At 31.6% G+C, this 24023-nt stretch overlaps 1 protein-coding gene across 1 annotated transcript in view; it reads left to right on the top strand.

The window, feature by feature from the left end:
• The window catches only part of LOC123664217 (dystrophin-like), a 132324-nt gene that overhangs the window by 32746 nt on the left and 75555 nt on the right, over positions 1-24023 (top strand). The window contains exons 6-7 of the mRNA XM_045598813.1: positions 4939-5062; positions 9781-9947. Of these exons, the coding sequence (XP_045454769.1) occupies positions 4939-5062; positions 9781-9947 (291 nt within the window). The remainder of the gene's footprint in view (positions 1-4938; positions 5063-9780; positions 9948-24023) is intronic.

Here is a 24023-nt window from a genome sequence, read left to right as displayed (position 1 = left end):
ACTGGTAATGTGTAGTACATTTTGGAATATAAAAAAAAATCAACGCGTTACCACCTACAAATCATTTACATAATGTCACTTGTATAAATTAAAATAATTATTTAAAGTTGCATCCATGTTTGTCATAAAAGTTAGTACGAAAAAAGACTAACTAACTGTAACTAATACACTATTTTTCTTTTAAAAAAAAGTTCTACAAGTTAAGCTTAAAATAAATTACATCTAAGAAATCCAAGTACTAGTCGATGTCCACTTGAACACTGTAAAAAGGAAATACAATGAAAATACAACTTCCTCTAAAGGAAGACAACAAAAAGGATTAATGCCGATAGGAAAGGAAAACAGATTAGCTCCAACCTGCCGTCAAGAGGAGCTCGAGCGTCGAGGTATTTTCTTAACTCAGGTGCATTTTTATAGTGTCTTCTTATTGTTTTCGTCTTGAAATTGATAGTTCTTGTACGTAATTGAGATCCGGAAAGTTTTTGTTTATCGATTTAAAGGATTTTTTTATAACAATTGTTTTTAAAACTAAGCCAATAATTCTGTTTTCAAATAAACAAATTCTCCATTATAAAAACAGTCCAAAAGGAATTACAAATCATAACTTTCAAAATAAAATTAATATTAAACAAATAAAAATTGTAATAAAGATACCTATATGTATATCAATTTGTATATATTTAATAAAGTACCAAACAATGTGAGTAAACCACAATAATGCATTAAATCAGAGGATGAAAACCGGCGAATGCGTCGCCATTTTGGTTTCGAGCTCGCCGCAAAATGGCGGGTGCGTAGCATATAATCGTTTCAACGTACGGAAAAGATTAATATTTTGGCTAGTTTGTAAGAAACGTAAACCGGACAAAATTAAACATTTTAAAAGGTATTGGATGTTTTGAAAAATAATATCTATAAGTTATGTTTTGTAATTATTTTGACTGCTATAAAAATTTCTGTCCAATCGCCAAATGAAAATAATTATGTTTGCTTGACTAAAGGTCAAGCAAACATAATTATATCTCATCATCATCATATTATTTACTTACATAAGGTATGTGTGTAAATCTGTTTTATCCGTGAAATTCTTGTGTTCTTGGTCTACTTTACTTCCGACTGATAAAGCCTATCAGTAACTTATTTGCTACATACTTATCTTGTATAAATTAATTATCAATCGATGTAAAAGTTCATAAATTGATTAAATAATAATTGTATATACTTTATTAATATTACTAAAGTGAGTATCGTAAATTCGTAACACTATTTAGTACTGTGGTGTACTCGAAACACATATAAGTATCTTTAAGTTTTCTTCTGTTAGTCTCGTCTTTGAAATATGATAACTTATACAAAGGACCAAACAATGTTTTGACAATGTTGATATTTGAACCCGCATGTGTTGACGTTGTCTTCTTGAGCCTTTTAAGTAATCTTCGAAACAAGAGACATAACATAGTGGTGCTTGAAAAGTATTTTAACCAGTATCAAACCTAGTAAGTGGGCACTTTTTATCTTTTTAAAATTGTTTATTAGACCCGTTAATTTTGAAACATATACTTTTGCAAAATTGTCAAAAAACTAGGAGTGTTTATGAAGAAGGTGAAGTATTAACAATTAAAGAAGAAATAATCATATATACTGCCCACTTGAGTAGCTATAATAACATCACCAGAACGACGGGAACTAATATTAAAAGCATTTCATTCATTAAAAATTCTTACAAATACAAATTTATAAATATTGAAGATACTTAAAAAATTGTGAAAACATTTCTCATTTAAATGTTCCGTAGTTGAAATCAAAGCTCTCGTCTGATGTTAAGTGTTATCATTATTTCCTTAATATTGTAAAAAAAAATCTATCGTAAAAATATAAAGAAGAAGTAAAAGTGCTGGAAGTACTCGTATAACGATGAACCTCGTTGTACAAGTTTATACTCGTATATACTTTATTGTATTCAAATTGACATTCAATAGAATACGGAAGAATATAAAAGAAATAGAACATTTTGCCAACTATATTTATAAAATCTTGTGTATAGTTTTGAACAGAATTATATAAAGAAGACTTTGTTTGGTCTTGTTGGTCAATGTTGAAGCAGTATTATGTTTTGTTGTAAATATATATTTATTGAAAATGGTGAGTTTTATTATAGACGTGAATCAAAGATATTAGACACGTAAAAAGGACTAAGGCTCGTATAGGTCTGGCTAGATAGAGTTTTGCCATCTTCGAATTCCAAATTGCCTAGGTAAAGCTACCAGTGACTGTAATTTGTACTGTAATTAATTAGCATAACCTTCCCCGCTTTTCATCATTGTATTTGTGGCTTCTTTCGAGTAAGATATGTTTATGAACATCGATGAATCAACTTTGTTGGACATACTAATGTACTACCACATACGTTAGAAAGAAAATGGGTAATATGTACCTATAGTACATGAAGCTTTAGTCGATTTTTGAAGATTGCTTATCTTATAGCACTAAATTCCTCTACGAGTAGGAATCAGCAAAGTACTTTTGTGTATCTTTAAATCAACCGCCATCACAGCAAGAATATGTGATGAATTTCAGTCGATTCCAAAAACTTGGTGAATCTTACGAAAAACCATACGTTTGCCGTAAGCCAAAAGTGTGCAGATAATATTTTATTTCGTCATTGTATCGTATTTTATAGTTATTTACTTCAAGACACAGAGAGTAATTGTCAACATTCTTTCTTTCTGTAAATGTAGTGTGCTGATGTTTTAACTAATGTCACGTCACTTTTTCCATTCAAAGCGTCATTGAAAATCAACTCAATAAAACATCAGTATGTAGATACTGCTGTTTTATTGAGTTGTACATAATCATATCTGTCCACTGTCAGCAAATATCAGAAAAAGGCAGGTATAATGGTGAGGCACCGGTAAAACACATTCGAAATTATTTACGGTAATGGGGTACAATGTTGGTTTATGGAAAGCATGTTTCTGTTGGCTCGTTATAAATCGCTCGTAAGTGGGAAAATTATGAATAACGACAATGGCTTCGCGAAAATCGATAGTACGTATTACGTGGAAGCTTCCAGAGCTGGAGACGCGTCAATAAACCGCGTTAAGTGCACTTTTGAGTTAAGAGATTAATTGGTTTTATTATGAGCGACAAGTTTATATACTTTAACGGCTAAGTAACATTATGATTTATTAGTAAAACGGTATAATTCAACATGACTGTTGTTTGTAATTTTAACATCTCGATATATCGGTACTATTGCAAGCGCCATAGTCACAAGCACTCTGGAACGTACCTATTTACATTATAATATTTTTTTTTAATTTATTTTGTAAACCACACTGTAGAGTTTTCATATATATAAAGTTTTGCATCTTATTCTATATAATTGTTGTTAGAATTATATTAAAAAAGTGACTTGGGTTTTTATGTTAGTGATGTAACAGTACTAAATGAGATATCATGTAAAAAATATATTTAGCTGTTCCTGTATGCTACATCTATGCAAGCTTGTCGCGTGGATAGTCTTGAATCCTTATGTAAACCCACATGAACCATATATAGATAGATATATATGTATCTATATATATATATATATCTATATATATATATCTATATATATATATCTATATATATATAAACGTACGTGTGTCTTAAGTAATCATAAAAATAGACTAACATGCGACACTGTATAAGATTTCAACAGTTGAAAAGTAATTCTAGTTACTAAACCTGTAGAAATTTAAAAAAACACTGGGTCTGAAACGGATACCCATTTTAAAAATTATATTTTTAATCTTTTGTTACTTTGGGTAAATTATTAGTAAACACAAACTTAAAAAATTGCAGCGAGCTTTAGCGAGTATAAACAGCCTATGTAGTAGTAGGGGGCTGTTTGAAGATTTAAATTTTCGATAATACCATGATATAAAGCCGATTACGAAACGACAAATCATCGACCCATGGTATTTCGGAATGGGGATTAAAAATACATCATGAAAACGAAATATATTTATTTCAGAATATTTTTTTAAAGACTTTAAATGAATAAATTACTTTTGTATGAGTTAATACCATTGATTAATCTGTAAAAATTCAATTCGTATTCATCTGTTTTATTACAGCCATTATTTTTTTCAGAAATGAAGATAGATTTGTTACATTTCAATATTATATACGATATTAATAGCTCGAAAAAGTACGTACTAGGAAATATTTTGTTCAAAATTTTAAACAGCTCGATTGGAGAAGTACCTAAATCTTAGTTAAAGGTCACAACTACGTAAAACTGCTTTCATTCAACTGTATCCTGACTTCACCGACTTCTGTGAGAAATATTTATAAATTAATTATAACGTAATTGAATAGACGTGGATAACTTAGCTCGGACTGTTAAAGGTGACCTGGTCACTGTGTGACAAAACCTTCTATTTTTTCTCATTAAAGAATTAAAAAAGTGTTATGTACGCACGTAAGAAGTTATGCCCCGTTGGCTCGTTAACTTCACGTTGCTAATTTATTTTTCGTTGACTAGCTAACTTCAGGGTTTTTTTTTTGTGACAGTGTGCGCGCGAATCGTACACTTTCATCATTTTTCCCTGACACGCCGAAAGAAGTATAACTTCAAAAAGAAATAGTCTAGTAATTCTTTAGTGAATACGGTAGCCAGACCTTCTAGATAGTGTCGCGTCTATGGTCGTGTTTGCAATGCTCCTAGGTTGCGGTAACTGCTTACCATCAGACAGAATATTCAAAATTTATTTTAGACTGTTTTTTACCACTATAGCGTAAACATGCAACTTTCAGGCAGGATATTTTTGCCTCAATACAATCTATCTCATACAATTAAATCATTCTTCAATATCTAGATATATATATATATATATATATATATATATATTGAAGAATGATTTAATTCACCCATATGTTTATTCATTGCAGGATGATCACCGCGCTTTCAGACGTCAACTGGAGGACAAAAGGCCAGTCGTTGAGAGTAATCTCCTCAGCGGACGACAGTACGTCGCCAATGAACCACCACTATCGGATACCAGCGACACTGAACGTGAGTTATTGACGGATTCATTCATTCAAACTACCATTTAATCATTCGTTTCAACAGTCCAATTAACTAATTTCACAGTAAACGAGATATTGAAATTGGAATAATGAGTAATTTTCTATCGAAACAATTTTTTAACTAATAAGTTGAGAAAAAACTCAAATGAATTTAAAAAAAAATTGAGTCTATTTATCATTCTTATAGTGTAAACTTGATATCTAATTTACATAAACTTTTAGAGAGTTAGTACAAAAATAACGTAAAAATAACTTTTAAAACTAGCATTTGCATACATTAGCCGAACTAAATTAATCCTTACTGAATTTAATTTGAACATACACTATCTTAAACGTAAATGGCTAAAAACGGCTAACAGAAATAGCCAAACCGTTTGTACATAATCCTCGAGAATCACGTGATCGATTCGTTTCGTCGACATTCGTAAGCAATTACCGGGAACGCCGGCTTTAATTGATCTTCTCATTGTTAGTGAAAGCCCTATTTCTCCCATATTCCCTTTACCCAATGAGGGAATTGGTAATATGCCTCGAATCGAACGAACAGTTTGTATAGGTTTATTGCTATGTTGGCTACGGTCCTTTCGGAATGCTTTATTAACTTCTATGTCGTAACGTTGAGTTCGCCATTTTGAATTTATAACGTCACAGATTTGCGTATTATGTTTTTATAGAGGCTATGGTGAAATCAACTGGGGATCTTTTTGCAAAATTAATTTTTTGCTTTGCTTTAATTAAAATAATAAAATAATTTGAGAATAGAAAAGACTGAAACATAATAAATGCTCGTATTATTTTTTATATGATATTAAAAATGTTTATAATAAATGTTAAATTTATCAATATGTTCATTTAATCTACGTCAATTTTTTAAACGTTTAACTTTTCGTTTAACTTTTTAATTTTTTTTAATGCTTCCGATGTCTATTAGACTTGAAGGCTATATAACGTGATCAGCCATAGGATACTTCTGTTCTTAATAATTAAAAAAAGCCTTTTCAGACTATTTTTTTTTTTATTAAATTATAATTTCATATTCAACATAAATATATATGTTTAATTGGAACATTTATGCATATAATGTGTACGTCGAGTTTCAGTTCGTTAAACAGTATTACCATACACTTGAATTTATTATGCATTGGTAATTGAATGCATATGACGTCTGCTCATACACTGATTGTGTTAAAGTAACTTTATACTAGCTTTCCGCTCATGGCTTCGCTCACGTGGTTTGTAGGATTTTACTATTTCGTTTCCTCCCGTTACAATATAGGTATGTCACATAACATTTTACTAATAAAAGAACATTTTAATTTTACTACTACATTTTGAGATTCCAGTACAAACAAAGGAATAATTTGTGTTTGTTCGCAAACGAAAAAATCGACTTCAATTACAACGACCAGAAATACAACGTAGTTAGACAAAAAATAGATCAAGTAAATACGCATTATTAGCGATAACTCAAACAGTACTCGTCAAGTCAAATAAATTGGAACATTTTGATTGGATTACACGAATAGGACCATGTCACAAACAACAGCCATCGATTAAAAAAGGATCGTCGAAATCGGTACAGCCAGTAAAAATATGAGGAATACAACGACGGTTGACGACAAAATAATCAATAAAACACTCGTAATAAGAAATAGCTCAAAAAATACTTGTGAGATATCAATTCAATTTCAATGGAAACACATGACAAGCACCATCGAAGCATCGAAATCGATCCATGTAGAAAAAACTTCTATTGTAACAACACACATTAAAAAAAAAAGTCGAATTAACAACCTCTTCCTTTTTGGAAGTCGATTGAAAAATAGAACTCGAACTAAGCGTAAAGCAAGAATCGGTTTTAGAAAATAAACAGATAAAAATCAACCAAGAAACGAAGTTACCTCGAAAACGATGATTCTTTGAATACACGAGTACTCTTTAATTAAACCAGGTTTCCCATCCTTTGGTTACAATCGCTATTCAAAGTCTTAATTACATGATTAAATTACCAGTCGCGAACAGACCTCACGAAATACATCTTTATGTACCTATCATACTGGCTGTTGATATAATATTGTCTGGTTTAAAATTTACTGATAGGATTTAATCAGCAGGATATAAAACTGTAACTCGAGCCAATTTCATCTTAATTAACTGCATGCAGAAATATCTCATAAATATCACATTCGTATTCAGCCTGAAACATCCGACTGTTGGGTAAAGGCCTTTTTCTCTATTTAGGACAAGGATTGGAGCTTAGTCGACCACGCTGCTCCACTGCGAGGTGGCGGATATATTCCCTACTAGGAGTAACTATCGCTATCAGGTATTTATGATAACAACCGGGATCGACGGCTTAACGTGCTCTCCGAGGCATGGTGGGTATACCCACAAGGGCAGACGTCTAGACCGGGAAGAAATATTTGTATAAATACAAAATATCCATGCCAAGCGGGAATCGCAGTTGCAAACCGTCGGTATTTTAGGCGACTACTCGCCCCACTACACCGGGGTGGTTGTTACCCATAAATATACTGGAATTTATTATTGAAATGTAGAAATACATAATAAAATTTTATCTGTTAGATACTTTAATGGGAAAGGTTTGTCAGAAACCGGTGAAACAGCCCTTTTGTAAAATTGTTTAAATTTTAACTTTCATTCGCTTTGAAATATTGTCGGAAAAATATTTTTATCCGAATATCGCTGAGCGCGTTATAAGTGGAATATTCGGATTTCGGATTGAAATGCGAAACATTCCGGAATCTCCGTTATGCCTCGTTTGATAGCATTCGGGTTTTAAGGCGAGTTGATAATTTTTTTTTTTTTTTTGTTAGACTTTTTGTATTGAAATTATTTTGAATGTCAGTACAACTTAATAGCAATTGATGATTTAATTATTCTTTAGATAGATTTTATTTATTTATATACACTTTCGCATACCAATACAAGGTTTTAACAGTATTACAAATCTATACTAATATTATAAAGAGGAAAAGTTCGTTTGTTTGTTTGTAGGGGGTAATCCTCGCAAATACTGATCCAACCTAAAAAATTCTTTCACTAACAGAAAGCTACACTATTCATACACTATAGGCTATATTTTATGTTTATTTAAAAAAAATCAGTAAAAATAATAGTAAAAGTAAATCAAGTCGGAGAAACACGCGATCGAGATGAAAACTTTACTATTCAAATATTATTTGCATCACAAAAATAAACAGGTAACGTCCAACGAAGTGGACACGGATCGGCTAGTGTTATATAAAAATGGAATTTGCATCAGTTGCAACAGGCGGCCTAATCGCTAATTCAGCGATCTCTTCCAGGCAACATTTGGGTAGAGGACTAAATAAGGAGTGTGAGATGGAGCGCAAAAATCTCTATCTATATTGTTTTATCTCAAATATTTTATACATATATATATATATATATATATATATATATATATATATATATATATATATATATATATATATATATATATATATATATATATATATATGTATAAAATATTATATATTTATATATAATATATATATATATATATATATGTATGTAGTGTAATGTGTAGTGTGTATAGATAAAACGTGCTTCCGCAGTTTAAGTATTATCTAAGCACCGCTCCATCACTTCCTAATCTCTATGTCTCCACAATATCTCTTCCTAATCCAAAGAATTTCAAATTTATCAAGTTAACTAAGGATTTCGATCAAGACATGTTCTAAATTTAACTCTTCGTAACCAAATTAGCCATTTTCTGAATGTAGCTACCGGGCGTAAATAAAAAAACTTCAAAAATTTACTTCGATACAAAGCGGCAAATAATTTTGATTTAAAATGAATCGCAAAGGTTGTGACCGACTCGGTACCGATGCAGTTATCAAATTCTTTGTTTTTCGAATGTGCGATCAAACGGACCTCGACCGACGTTCCTGGAACAAAAGAAATTCGACACGATTTATTATTTACTAGTAGAATATTCCAGAAACTTTATTAAAAACGTAAAATGTTTATTAATTTTGTTATACGTTACATAACTATGACAAAGTAGCATGCGAATGACAAAAAATGGGCTAGGAATATTTTTGAATTTTATATATAAAATTCTCATATCACAATGTTAGTTAACATATTCTTCCGAAACGGCTGGACCGATTTTTATGAAATTTTGTGTGCATATCGGGTAGGTCTGAGAATCGGTCAACATCTATTTTTCATACCCCTAAGTTATAAGGAGGGAAGATTAAGGGGATTAATGACACATACGGCAAAACAACGTTTGTGGTGTCAGCTAGCATACTATAAAATTTTAGAATTATCACAGTTATTAAACTTAAAACTGCTCGTCAACAAAGATGGTGTATCTGATACTGATTAGGTCAATAGATAGTTTGTTTTTTTTTAGCTTATACTGGCTACTAATCTGTTAAAACTATCGAAAGAAACCATTGTTACGATAATAGGTATTCGATTAACAAAAAATTTAACCATTTCTATGTGAATAACATACGATAAAACAATTCTAACATGAAATCGAATCAATTTACAATAAAAAAATATAACATATCATTTTTGGTCATCCACACACATACACGTGATCAAAAAAAGTTTAATGTTCACTTAAAAAATTAATTTCAACTTCTTAGTTTTATTGGTAAACCAACTGCCCTATCTTAATGTTTTCTTCCCATCTTTCTCCAGCGAGCCGTGACAGCGAAGGTGACTCCAGAGGTTACAGATCAGCAGAGGAGCAGGCTCGTGAGCTGGCTCGGTCAATACGTCGTGAAGTCGCCAAGTTAGCTGACAAGTGGAACACCCTGGTTGACAGGAGCGACGCGTGGGGTCGGTGTTTGGATGACGCAGTACAGGTAAGGCTTTGAAGCGACTTTTTAAATGTATTAATTAATTTCAGTGCGTTAATGGTCGAATATTAGGATTAAAATGACAACAAAAGAAAAAATAATAATATAATAATAATGCTATCTAAAATAAATATATATAATGCTATCTTATCAAGTATTACTTGTATTTTACAGTATTTTTATAACGTTACGTTATAACTTTGAATATTAATAAATCCGTGCATTATAAAATAATAACGCGGTCGAATAATAAAAAGTAAATAACAACAAAAACTTCTAAACAAAAGAACTAGTTTTTTGAACTTATGATTAGTACACATTTGTAAGCGCCATCTACTGGTAAATCCTAAAAGCGTTTACAACAATCAATATGAAATCTCCACGTAGTTCCTATGGAAACTGTAGAGGGCGTTGTGTAAATTAAATTTTAAAGTCCGATCTTACTCTGGATAATGCAGTAAAGTTGCGTGGATTTTAGTTTATAATCCATAAAAATAACATATAAAAATAAGTTGGAAATTTTTGGGAGTCTCATTATACAACTATACTTTTTTTCTTATTATATTCATATTTAACTCTATAAGTCTATCATTTGTAAATGCGACTCAACTTTTTCATTATTATTATTTTTTGGTTCTCCCCACCGTGCCTCGGAGAGCGCTCCGATCGTTATCATAGCACGCAAGGAATACATCCACCAAACCGTACTGCAGCAGCGTGGTGGATTAAGCACGATCCTTCTTCTACAAGGAGAAAGAGTCCCAACAGTGGGATGTTACTTGCTGAATCTTATCGCATCGTTTTTGCATTGAAAAGTTACTTAATACCTATAAAATGGATTTTCAACGTTATTCAGACGCAGTATTTAACCCTAACATATTTGGTAATGCTACAAGACTCACTACAGTTATGGCTACTGTTGTAGACTATTTCCGTCAACCGCAAAAGCCCATAAACGTCCCACAGCTGGGCTAAATCTCCTTTGATATAGAGCATTCAAAGCTTAATCCGCTACGTTGAACGCACGGATAGGTGTGGATACACATACAGCATACGATTCTCACAAGCAAAATACTCTTAGGGTATTTTCCTTTACCGCAAAGGATTGACTTATTGTTTTACTAACTTCAAATATAAGAATATGAATTTAATTGTAACGATTTCTTTAAATATTTCGAGTCGTATAGTAATACCATAAATTTAAATAAATTGTACTTATCTTAAAATTTAATTAAATAAAAATAATAATTAATTATTTATATTGTTATGCTGTGTGGTTACGACAGTAAGAATATAGTCACCCCCTCTTTTGTCTTGTCTTTGTCGTAAGAGGCGACTAAGGGATAATACAGTTCCACTACCACCTTGGAACTTAAATAGCCGACCGATGGATGGCGGGATAATCATCCAACTGCTGGCTTTGAAATACACAGGCCGAAGACGGGCAGCAGTGTCTTCGGTGCGACAAAGCCAGCCCCGCCCGCTCAGCGTGACTATGGGCAAATAACATGAGTTCACGCCATTTTTGACGCGAACTTGTGGAGGCCTATGTCCTGCTGTGGACTGTATTAGGCTGAAGTGATTTATATTGTTTATTAAATAATACATTATTAATATTCATGACTAGATCATAGTAAATTCATGTCTTCAATTACTAAATTGACTCGCTCGACATTCAGGGTTCTCATATAAATTACAAATAATTTATTGAGTAAAATTAAGATTAAATACTTGTCTATTGGATATGAACCTCAGATAGCTTTGATGGCAATGGAAGAGGCTCTGAAAACCAAATAGGTATTAACACAAACACGCTGAATTAGTATTAAAACTAAATCCAAATTATACCATTTGAACAAGTCTTAACATGTGTCTTAAACCTGAGACATCTTTACAAAATGTTTATCAGCTTGCGTCTCAACTTATCAAGTAATCTTAATACGGTAGAGTGGTATTTTCTCAGCCCCGACTCCCGACCCTCGCACGCTTAAACCAAAGACAACTGAGTACTCTCGACTTATATACCTATGTGTAAACACTGGTGTCTCTAAGTATATATGTATGTATTTTTGGTTTCAGTAAAGAAGTGCTTGTGCGCGTTTACGAAATAGTAAATTTGTAGGTTATATGAAATTAACCGTTATTGTTCACACCAAAATATTACTTCTGAGCTGCTTTTGAAAGATCTAGAATTGTATGCGTTTTTTATTTATTAATTATTCATATTAAAAAAATACAATTTATTTGATAAACAGCAAAAACAATTAACAGTTTAACAGTGCACTGTTCTAAAGTAATACTAAAGTATAAAAGATATTAAATCTAGTTTACGTAATGTCTTGTCTAATAACTGATGTACCTTAACTTACAAACTATTTAAAACTGTAATAATTGTTGTAATATATCAATAACACATACTTAATATTTCTAAATGTTACTTTTTAATTACAAACTAACGACTGAACTGAACTGAAATCCTACAGCCTACTGCTACTAGGCTAAGGCCACTTCTACATATATCATTCATCATTACAGCCTATACAGTCCACTGCTGGACATAGGCCTCCACAAGTTTACGTCAAAAATAACGTGAACTCATGTGTTTTGCCCATAGTCACCACGCTGGGCAGGCGGGTTATATAGGCGAAGGCTTGAAACTTAATCCCCTAGGCTCTAATACTGCAGGTTGGTGGCTGATTAACAGCTGGTAATGACGATTATTGTATAATTTATTAGGTATGGAAAAATACCTTGACTAAAATAAAATCCACACAAATACTATAAATGTGAAATTTGTAAAAAAGATGTTTTCCGCTCTTTCCCTTAAAAACTACTGACCGTATTGTTATGAAAGACACATAGGTAGCTGGTGATCTAAAAATATAGGCAATTATTTTTACGAAATCCTGAAAATTACGTTTGTGAAACCGCAAAACGCAGTTAAAATGTGGTTAAATGGAAACGTACGGTACTTAAATCGTACCTGCGTTGCCAGCGGTAAATTAAATGTTAGTTATCAATATAAAATGAATGAATTCCCGTATTAGCGTAATAATCATTACTTATTTTTTAAAAGTATTATATAATACTAGCTGACCCCGCAAACGTTGTTTTGCCATATATGTTTTTAACCCGCTTAATCCCCCCCCCCCCCTTATAACTTAGGAGTATGAAAAATAGATGTTGGCTGATTCTCAGACCTACCCGATATGCCCACAAAATTTTATTAAAATCGGTCGAGCCGTTTCGGAGGAGTTCAATGTTTAACACCATGACACGAGAATTTTATATATTAGATTAGATAGCTTACCCGTCTCAAAAGAAACTTCGTCTTAGTTCGCCATGGCTTACGTAATATTGTATATTATAGCTTTTTATCTATATTGAAATGTCTCGTAAAAGCCTATTCAGTACATTGACAGCGTCCCGGACATCCGGCTGTGACAAAATAAGTTGTTGTAATGAACAAAGAACTATTGGTTCACGAAGCGTGATCATGTAATAGGGGACCTAATTTGTCAAAGATTATTTTATTTTGTACTGCCTATAACAGACTTTATGAAAGAAATAGGTTCTTAATACTACTGGTTTTTTTTTTTAAGTATACTAACATACTAATGTCACCTTATAACTTTTTATGAGGTGAACCGATTTGATAATTACTTTTTAATCGAAAGCTGGTGCTTGTCGTGTAGTTTAATTGCATCAATATCTGTCGAGTATTTTCTAGTTATACTTAATAATGTATATAGTTCTATACTTGTCGATGTAATTTAATGTCGGCGTTTTTAATTAGAAAATAAACACAATATTCCTGTAAAATATAGTCTATTGTTGTCTATGTCACAATTAATCTTATATTGTTCTTATTAGTTCTTATCTGTCTTAGTTCAGCCAGTTATATATGCGTAGTGGATTTTTTCTGAAACTTAAAAGCTCTAAAACTCTATTACACATCGTAAATATAGGATTCTGGAAGACTATATATATCATCATTACAGCCTATACAGCTGCTGGACATAGGCCTCCACAAGTTTACGCCAAAAATAACGTGAATTCATGTGTTTTGCCCATAGTCACCACGCTAGGCAGGCGGGTTGGTGACCGATGTATATATACAAATAGTAAAATAAAAACAATAAAGCAATAAAAACAATAGTTATAGCATAAAAACATTTATTTCACCATAAAGGTGAAGACAAATAAAGAACATCAAAAAATCTACATTTTTAAACAGTTAACAATACCTTATTTAACATGGTAACAAAATCAACATCCATAAATTAAAATTTATATCAAAGAAATTAATTAATATTTGCTATGAGAATACTAGTCTTTGATCGGAAACATGCGCGTGCTTAGAAACGAATTATATCCATCGTGGAGTCCAGATCACGCCCATGTTGACCTGAATATCGACTGCTCTATGAATGCTTGATAATATGCAAGGGACGGGGATATACATAGGTGACTGGAAATGACTTCCGAGATTAAAGGAACGGCTCAACGGTAGAATGATTTATTTTATTAAAATATTAGTACTTTTACTTCAGTGGATTAAAGTATATCAAAATTAACTATCTCTTTTTGATGTAGCCTTTAAAATCATTTTTGAATTGTCATTTTACAATATTAATCTTTCAAAAAATTAAATATGTCTTAATCTGAAGCTACCACTGATTCGAAATGTAGATTTTGCAGAGAATAATCTGCAAGAAACTCCGCAGTTACTGTGCTATAGTGGAGTGAAATCACATTTGTTTCTATAAAGATGTTTTCAGATAAAGATGTCAAAACATTGCGCCGTTCAAATATCTTTTTTTTTTTTTTTTGAATATTTCCGAACATTTTATTAATTTTAAAGAATAATTCCATTTTGTAAGATTCAGTTCAGGAATCTTAGAAACACAAAAATGTGGTATATTTTTAATATTAAATAAAATTACTTGGTTTTGAATACATTAACAGATTATAACTTCAACCTTATTTATGCCAACTTTGTTATTCTGGAAATAATATTGTTATTATTCTGATATTACAATAATAATGATTATCATAAATCCAAGGCTCTATCGGTTTAAACTAGTGTCCAAAAATTCCTAAAAAAAAAATTTGCTTTCAAAGCTTTTTATGTGATTTCATATACTATTTAACCGACTTCCAAAAAAGGAGGAGGTTCTCAATTCGACTGTATTTTTTTTTATGTATGTTACATCAGAACTTTGGATCGGGTGGACCGATTTCGACAATTTTTTTTTAATCGAAAGGTGGTGTGTGTCAATTGGTCCCATTTAAATTTATTTGAGATTTAACAACTACTTTTCGAGTTATATCTAATAATGCGTTTTTACTTGACGCTTTTTTCGTCGACCTACGTTGTATTATACCGCATAACTTTCTACTTGGTGTACCGATTTTGATAGTTCTTTTTTTGTTGGAAAGGGGATATCCCTAGTTTGGTACCATGATAAGGAAACCAGGATGATGATGGGATCCCAGAGAAATCGAGGGAAACTCTTGAAAATCCACAATAACTTTTTACTGAGTGTACCGATTTTGATAATTTTTAATTTAATCGAAAGCTGATGTTTATCATGTGCTCACATATAAGTTTTATCGAGATCTGATAACTAGTTTTTGAGTAATCTTTGATAACGCGTAGTTACTTGACTATTTTTTCGTCGATCTACGTTGTATTACTCGTCGATGTAATTGAAGTCGGTTTTTTTTTTTCGTTTGCGAGCAAACACAATTATTATAAATATAATCAAAAATGTTACTTTTGTAACATACTTTTATGAAATAACAAAGTTCGATAACTATTGTAGCTATGAGTTGTGACCCTTGCTCTCGTGGAGTTGTTGCAAACTCGTACCATATGTAAAGGACGTAGGAGATATTTGTGATGGTCTGAGCATTTTTGTTTGTAATGATATCTTATCACATATTCTCATACAACTGACTAGTCGAGTATAGTTGAGAGACAACATTACAACAAAAACATTCAGCCTGTAACAATCCCACTGCTGGGCATAGGCGTCTTGATTCCATGTAGGAGATACATAGTTGAGAGAAACTTTAGTTTATTATTACAGAACAATTCAGAATGTCATAAAATCTTGAATACCAGATTCAACCAAATCAAAATTCTCGTGTCGTAATTTTCTTCAAGTTAAAATCAAAAAGTCCCTAATTCTTAATAAGTTTGTTTAAGTTAAAATGAACCACTTTGTTTACAGTCCACATTTAAATTAGGGTCCTAGCCGTAGGTTCTCTCTCTGTCCCTTCCATAAATTCTATTTCGTAGTTAATTGCAAAGCGTGTTAGGATTAATTGCAGCTACCATTGTAACCTCGCCCTAATCTATACGTCGGTTAGGAGATAGGCTTTTTTTTGATACTTATTTGTATTTAATGGGTTTCTGAACACTAGATATAACTACCATCTTAAAATATTTATTTGATAGAAGCTTGCTGTCTCTTGTAATATACAAAAAAGTTTAGTTATCGATTACATTACCTTGTTTTTTATAATTGAAATATAAGAGAAAAGTAGCTTCAAGTTAGTTTTTAATATATGAATAGGGCGGCAAACAAGCTTAAGGCCCTCTTGATGGTTAGCGGTTACCGTAGCTTGTAGTCTACAATACCAGAAGTATCGCAAACGCGTTGCCGTCCCTACCCTTGACCCTCCCGAAGAGCTCTGGCAACCTCACTCATCACAGGAACACAATACTGTTTGAGAGAAATATCATTTAGCTGTGTACTTTCTAAGGTTGAGGTACATTCTTCAGACAGTCGGACTGTTCTAGATTTTGAACAGAATACTCCCTACTATGCCCTTCCTAATATAATCCTATAAATAAATAAGTATGATAAAATGAAACATATATAAAAATCCGCTCAATGACCCAGAAAGTATGTCATGATAACACATGAAACTAACTTTGTAATTCACACTAGAATATAAATACGTAATTAAAAAACGTATTTTTTTTTTTTCTTAAACTAGGGAAAGAGAACTCTCCACAAAATGAAACTTTCGAGTGCTCTCAGAAAACGTAATTAAAAGTGCTTTGCGTTTTACGAAATTAAATTAAAAAAATCGCTGCTCATGTAACTATAATAATTATTCGTTAATGTAGTGAAAGTTTTAGTAAATTTAATCTAATGAGATATTAAATGAATTATAAATTTTATTTTAACCTGCATACAAGATAGGACCCGAAATATGGCGATCCGTAAAAGACTAGTCTGAACTTAAGGGTGTGTTCTAAAATCAGGACACTATTGATAAAGATTGACATCTGTCAGGCAGCCAGCAGAAAAAAAAAGTTTATGGTATATTTCTCGTTTTCTTTGTCAAACTCTGTTCTACCTGTGAAGACGTGTCTTATTTTATAACTCTTTCTGATTAACTTTATCTGTAGCTTATGTGCGTAATAAACTTTGCCAACAATTGGTAAAATATAGCCTAACTAACATATAAATATTGCAAAAATGTCCCACACTCATTAAATGAGAAGCAAGTACGATACAGAGTACAAATAATAGATTTGGAATCCTTGGCTATATAAAAATATAACATAGCGACCCCCAAACGAAAAGAAAAGTCGCGGTAGGGCCCACATCAGATAGAATGAGATGCTTCAATTCATTTCAATTCAAACAATATGAGAAATAAGTAGATTATTTAGAACTGGCCTTAACTAAAGTTAATAGTAGGATTAAAAATATTTTCCGTATTTTTTACATAATAAATCGACATGTTTTATTTTATTTAGGAAACAACAGTACTATAATACAGTAATTAATAAATTGATACAGCCAATACACAAAACCAAGAAAGTTTCCAACAATAAATAATTCATAAATGAGCAAAAAGAACACATTAATAAGAAATAATCAATAAATCACATACAGAAATATAAACAATTCAAGCAACACTAAAATAAAATAAAGACATACATAATAATAAAGATAGTTCTAGGTCTATGAAGCTATGTACGTTCATAGTATAAATACTAGAAGTGTAATTACTTTTCTCTTGTACGTAAATATTTTAGTAATTATAGCGTCTACCGTATCCGTGTTTACAGCAATAAATTATGGACGTACATAAGGATATTAAAGAACAAAAATTCTTCAAAGTTTTACCGCGTACTTCTAAACCTAATACTAGGATACTAATTTAATTCCCGCTCAAAGCATATATCTTCATTTATACACATGTTTGTTTCACTCACATGAGAACGAAATGAAAGCTATTTAAAAAAAGTAAATTAATAGTCAACAAATGTACACCACGCTAAGATGCCAACTTTTAAAAAATTTAATAAATTGTCGTACTAATTACACCAAATACTTCACACATAAAAACCAACAGATCACAACAGTGTCGATATTAAATTCCTCACTATATCAGATAATTCGATAAAATTCCGAAACGTATACGAATACAAAATTCGTATTTTCGCACTGAAAAATAAGATATAATTGTGGCAAGTCAGCTTCGCTTTGCATCCGATAACAATGCTGGGCTCGTTATCGATGTCGTTACGCGACCACTCGCGATGAGTGCGCACTAGTGATGTGACAATGTCGATAGACTGTAGTGCTGAGTAACTGTTCGAGAGTTGGGTGAAAAGTTTTTAACATGACTGTTAATTTTTATTTTTTTTCATATTGTTACTTTAAGTATATACTTTATTATGCATTAGAATTCTAATAATTGTCTCAATTTTAGTTGCAGATGTAACATGCAGTGTTTTTGTGGCAGTTTAGTTCTGCAAAAAATTGCACTAACAAATTATTGAGCGCCTTTGTACTCAATGGGTTGATGGACAGAATTTGTAGATCAACACAGACTGTTGTGGATGTGAAATATATTCAGACAGTTAGAAAAATTACACAACAAATTTATTGTGGTTTAGTTGTTGTTAAACGTAATAGATTGTTATTTTATGTATGTGTTATTGTGTGTACAAATATAGCTACTGTTGTGCTTATATTTGCCTGAAACTAAACTGTTCGTTTGTAGCCTAAATACACTCTCAACACCTATATGAATGTTACATTAACACCATAAAATTGTAGCATTTCTTACATTATATGATTTTTTTTAAAGTATCGTAATATTTTTTCGATATCAATCGCGTACATCACTATACGAAGATTCAGCAAAGGATCGCAGCTCGTTAGCATTACAAGAACCATTTCAAATTCTTCCACAGATAATCCATTTTCGTTCTGTTTTTCCTAAAACATATAATGGCTTAAATGATAATGAGAGCGTATTTTTTTTTCATTATCTAATTATAGTTAAAAATAAAGCTTTAACCGATTCAGAATGTATATAAATATTTGCAAAGAAACATCGGCAAGAAACTCCGCAGTTACTCCTTAAAAATGGTAATATGCTGCATGAAATACAGCGCCACTAAATTCACACATTTTTATCATTACATGCCTCATAGTGGGAAGTGGGTAAAAGATTTTTTACAATGAAAATTACAAATATCTATCTAAAAATCTCAATTAAGACTGCTATATTTTTCTTTGTGGTCGAGGACGAGTCCTAGTCGATGACATCACTCATCAGACTAAATATGTAACAATCAATTAATTGAATATATAAATTAAAAAAATCATAAATCAAATAAACCAAATTGATCAATGCAAATTTTCATAAATAATACTAAACATAAAATGGCATTTTATTCCATTATCACAAAAACCAAAAATGGGATTATTAAAAAAAAAAACAAAAGCTAGGTAAAATTAAAATCACACCTCGACGAAAAAAAAACCTACGGACGTGGTTTTTAAACCGCGTTGGATTTGCGTAGCATGCATATTCCTATAGCATAGACGGTCGTGCATTCGCATATATTAACATGACGTGATATTGACGTACACATCGGGTATGCCTATGTGTGTGTGTTGTGTTAATTGGGGTGATATTATGCACGTGAAATATAGTATAAGTAGGTATGGGTTTTCTTTAATCACATGTTTGAATGGAACACAAATTTGGTTAAAACTTCAAATGGAAATCAAAATTCGAATCACTGAAAACTATGTACGCTATTTCTAAGTAATATACTATTATTATTTAATCTTAAACTATCTGATCTAACGAATTTTGTACTGACATAGATAGCATTTATAGTTTTTTTTTTTTTTTTAATTTGATCAAGCAATCGTTCAAAAGTTATACGCATACATACATTTGAGTGATCCAATTTGTTTGCATAGATTTAGTTACGAGCAGCTAAGTAGACCTAACCGCACTCAAAATAGTACTTAACAAACCCAATGCTACGCAAAATTTACATCAAAACCACAAACAGATACCATGGTAAAATCCCATAATCCAGAGGATGGGGATTCTCACCGCAGAGGATAGCGAGTCATCTACGTGAGTTTGTCGGTCTGAAACGAACCGAATTTTATATTTTAATTAAATCATTTAACTACACGTACCACACGGCTTGGTCTGTTTCCATTTTTATGGCTAACGTTACTGTGAATCGTAGCACGATATTTGACGTTTATAGCTAAACTTCCGTAAATCATAGGGTATTTTTATAGCCTATGTTGCTTTATGAATTATGTAGTTTATGAATAAGGAAAGTAAGGAAGGAAAGCTATTGAAATCGGTTTATTAGTTATAGAGTTCGTCGTTTATAAAACTACTACTTATTATCTTTGTAATGCTAGAACAGAGTGTTGACTCTAGAAATGGATTAGTTCAGTAATTATAGGTTGACAAAAATGATTAACATAAATATTAAATTAAAATATCTACACAATACACACACGGTCGTCTGCTCCTAAAGTAAGCGACTTAATGCTTGTGTTATAGATAACAGCCGACTGGTATAGGTACATTTTTTTTTCCATAAACATACATAATAAATATTTAAGTATATAAATACATAAATATATTACATAGTATTATTTATTTTTGTGTTACCCACACATTAGGGAATTCTAAACGTTTTTTATATCATATCAACTGAACACGACGACACAACGACACGGTCAGTTCGAGATGCAAGTTAGATACCCGCCGGAATGGTAGATTTTTGATACAATATTTAAAATAATTAACATAGATCTTATAAAAAAATATATATATCTACCGTCGAATTGAGTGACCTCCTCCTTTTTTTGAAGTCGTTTTAACAACAACATGAAAGTGTTTATCAATATATTTTAAAAGAAGACAGGATGGATATTAATACGCCGTGCTGTAGGTACCTACTATTACAAATGCACCTTCTTAAAAAAAATATCGAACCGCAAAATCTTAATAAGTAACCTAGTTCCAGTCGAGATTCTCAAACAGTAAAATTCAAATAAATCTTGCAAAATCATTACATAGTATAAAACAAATTCGCTTCCCGCTGTCCGTATGCTTAGATCTTTAAAACTACGGAACGGATTTTCATGCGGTTTTCTTTAGTAAATAAAGTGATTCCAGAGGAAGGTTTATATGTATAATACAAGCATAATATAGTAGAGGAACACTGATAGTTTTTGCAACCGTGCGAAGCCGGGGCGGACCGCTAGTAATATTATAACACAACAGTACTGGTTATAGTAGACAAGTAAGACTATTTTTACTAACAGTAATAAATTCAATTCCTTCAATTGTTAATCTAATAGTAGTTTTATTCTATTTACGGCATACAATAAAATTTATACAGCTTAGTGCTGAGTTTTAATGCCATTATAAATCAGCGTTGTTTTATGGTACGGACACTTTTATATATTAATAAAAATAAGTTTTATTTGTTTATTAATTAATGCACGCCGTTTATGTATGTTTAGGATACAATAGACTTGATATCTGGAATAATAAATATCAGAAGTAGTAATATCATACCTCTTTTAATTTATAATGACTAGTGTGTGTGTGTATGTGTGTGTGACTAAGGGGACTTCTATTTATAATAGTATATCATGAATCTAATCATTAGATAGTTAAAATAATTACTTTAATAATTAAATTTATTCTATTTTCTTTGATATTTTTAAAAATACAAAAACAAATGAATACACTTTGAACGTCCTCTTTTTTTGTAGTCGGTTAATGAAAAATAATGATCGTTCACAATAAGTATAACCACGTTTATATATCATTAAGTTATGTAAATTCTATTTAAACATGTCACATTGAGTTCTTGACGCTAGACGCTACCTTATTTACTTACAATTATAGGATAAGTCTGACTATTATATAATTGTATAATCCCAGATCACGCTAATATATTCATCATCATCATCATCATCATTTCAGCCGATCACAGTCCACTGCTGGACATAGGCCTCCACAAGTTCACGCCAAAAATGGCGTGAACTCGTGTGTTTTGCCCATAGTCACAACGCTGGGCAGGCGGGTTGGTGACCGCAGAGCTAGCTTTGTCGCACCGAAAACACTGCTGCCCGTCTCGGCCTCTGTATTTCAAAGCCAGCAGTTGGATGGTTATCCCGCTATCGGTCGGCTTATATATTGAAATAACTATATTTTAATTACATTTAATGTCTACCTCTTACTATATATCTTATAAAACAATTTCATAAACGAAGTCATTGTTCGTACGTGTAATTAAATTAAGCTGTACTTATTACACGCAAGATATGTCTTGTGTCGACATCTCTGAAGATCATGGATGTTGCCGCACGCAAGACTTTGCCGACATGCCATCGAGTTTCGTACACATTGTAATCAGAACTTGCTCACGCAAAATATAAACAATCGAAATATGTATTTTGTTCTTTTTTTTTAATGAAAAAGATAACATATCACTAAACTATTTTTGATATTTGTTTCCTTACAATAATAGTATGATAGCAAAGGTCATAACTTACCATCATTTGCTAAACAATAAATACCACAAAAAAAAACATTTTTCATCCATAATTTTTCTATGCTTACCTTCTTTACTTTTTTGTTGCTATAGCTGTACCCCGCGGCTTACACGCGTTAATTTGAAAAAAAATAGCCTTAGCCATCTTCTATACATGGGCTATCTAACACTGGAAAGGATTTATCAAATCGGACCAATAGTTCCTGAGATTACTGCGTTCAAGCAAGCAAACAAACAAACAAACTCTTCAGCTCTATAATATTAGTATAGATATTGTCTGGTATACAATAAATAATCTTTTAGTAACACCGTTAGTAAAAGAAAAATAAGTATCGATATCAATATGTATTCTAGATAAAACCGAGAAATTCAATAAACAATCCAATTCTGCTCTCTATTTTCGCTAAGCAAGCAAGTTAAAACCGCCTCGAACCGGTTTTTGCGGGATCATGATATTTCAATTGACAGATATACGGGCTTGTCGGCGCCGGCGCATTCATGCAGCATGACTACACAACAAAAGAGGAACCGGGAGCGTGCATATATTTAACTTTTCGTTTAACGCATTCTTATTGCACGTTCTGTTAGATAATTTTGTATTTCTATGATTTAATTTTTTTTTCTTTTTTTTTTCAGGTAAGCGTATTAACACATTTTTTGTAATCTATGGACGGATGGTGAGTTAAAAAAACTTAGAACTTATAAATATTTTTGTGGAAGTCCTTTCTTTATACTTAAAAAGTCGTTAACTTCATATCTATTTACGCTTTAGCTTGTAATATCCCACTGCTGAGAGCTTAGTATATCTATTGGTTTATTATTTAATGTAGATGTAACAAAATATGGATAAAGCTTACTTATAACATAAAAAAAAAAACTACCAGCTAAAGCAGCAGATGGTCTTATTCTAACAGCGATCCTTTCCAGGTAACCAATGTAAAGGAGATAATTTAAAACAAATTTAGATAAATAAAATACAATTAATTAACCACAAAATTAAATAAGAACAATATTATTCATATTATATACTAAATATATCCTATTATAGTTGCTTGAAATATACTAGACTAATACAGACTAATAATATTTAGAGCGTATTAACGATACGTATATCATATTTGTTTGAAATTTTACTTAACTCGTTCAGAACGGAAGACTATCTGAAGTCAGAGATACTATTTTCAATCATAAAATTGCACTAACTT

Source organism: Melitaea cinxia, chromosome 21 (genome assembly GCF_905220565.1).
Source record: "Melitaea cinxia chromosome 21, ilMelCinx1.1, whole genome shotgun sequence".
In the NCBI taxonomy this organism is placed as follows: domain Eukaryota; kingdom Metazoa; phylum Arthropoda; class Insecta; order Lepidoptera; family Nymphalidae; genus Melitaea; species Melitaea cinxia.
Note: the sequence above shows the minus strand (reverse complement) of the source record. Positions and strands in the feature narration are given on the sequence as shown.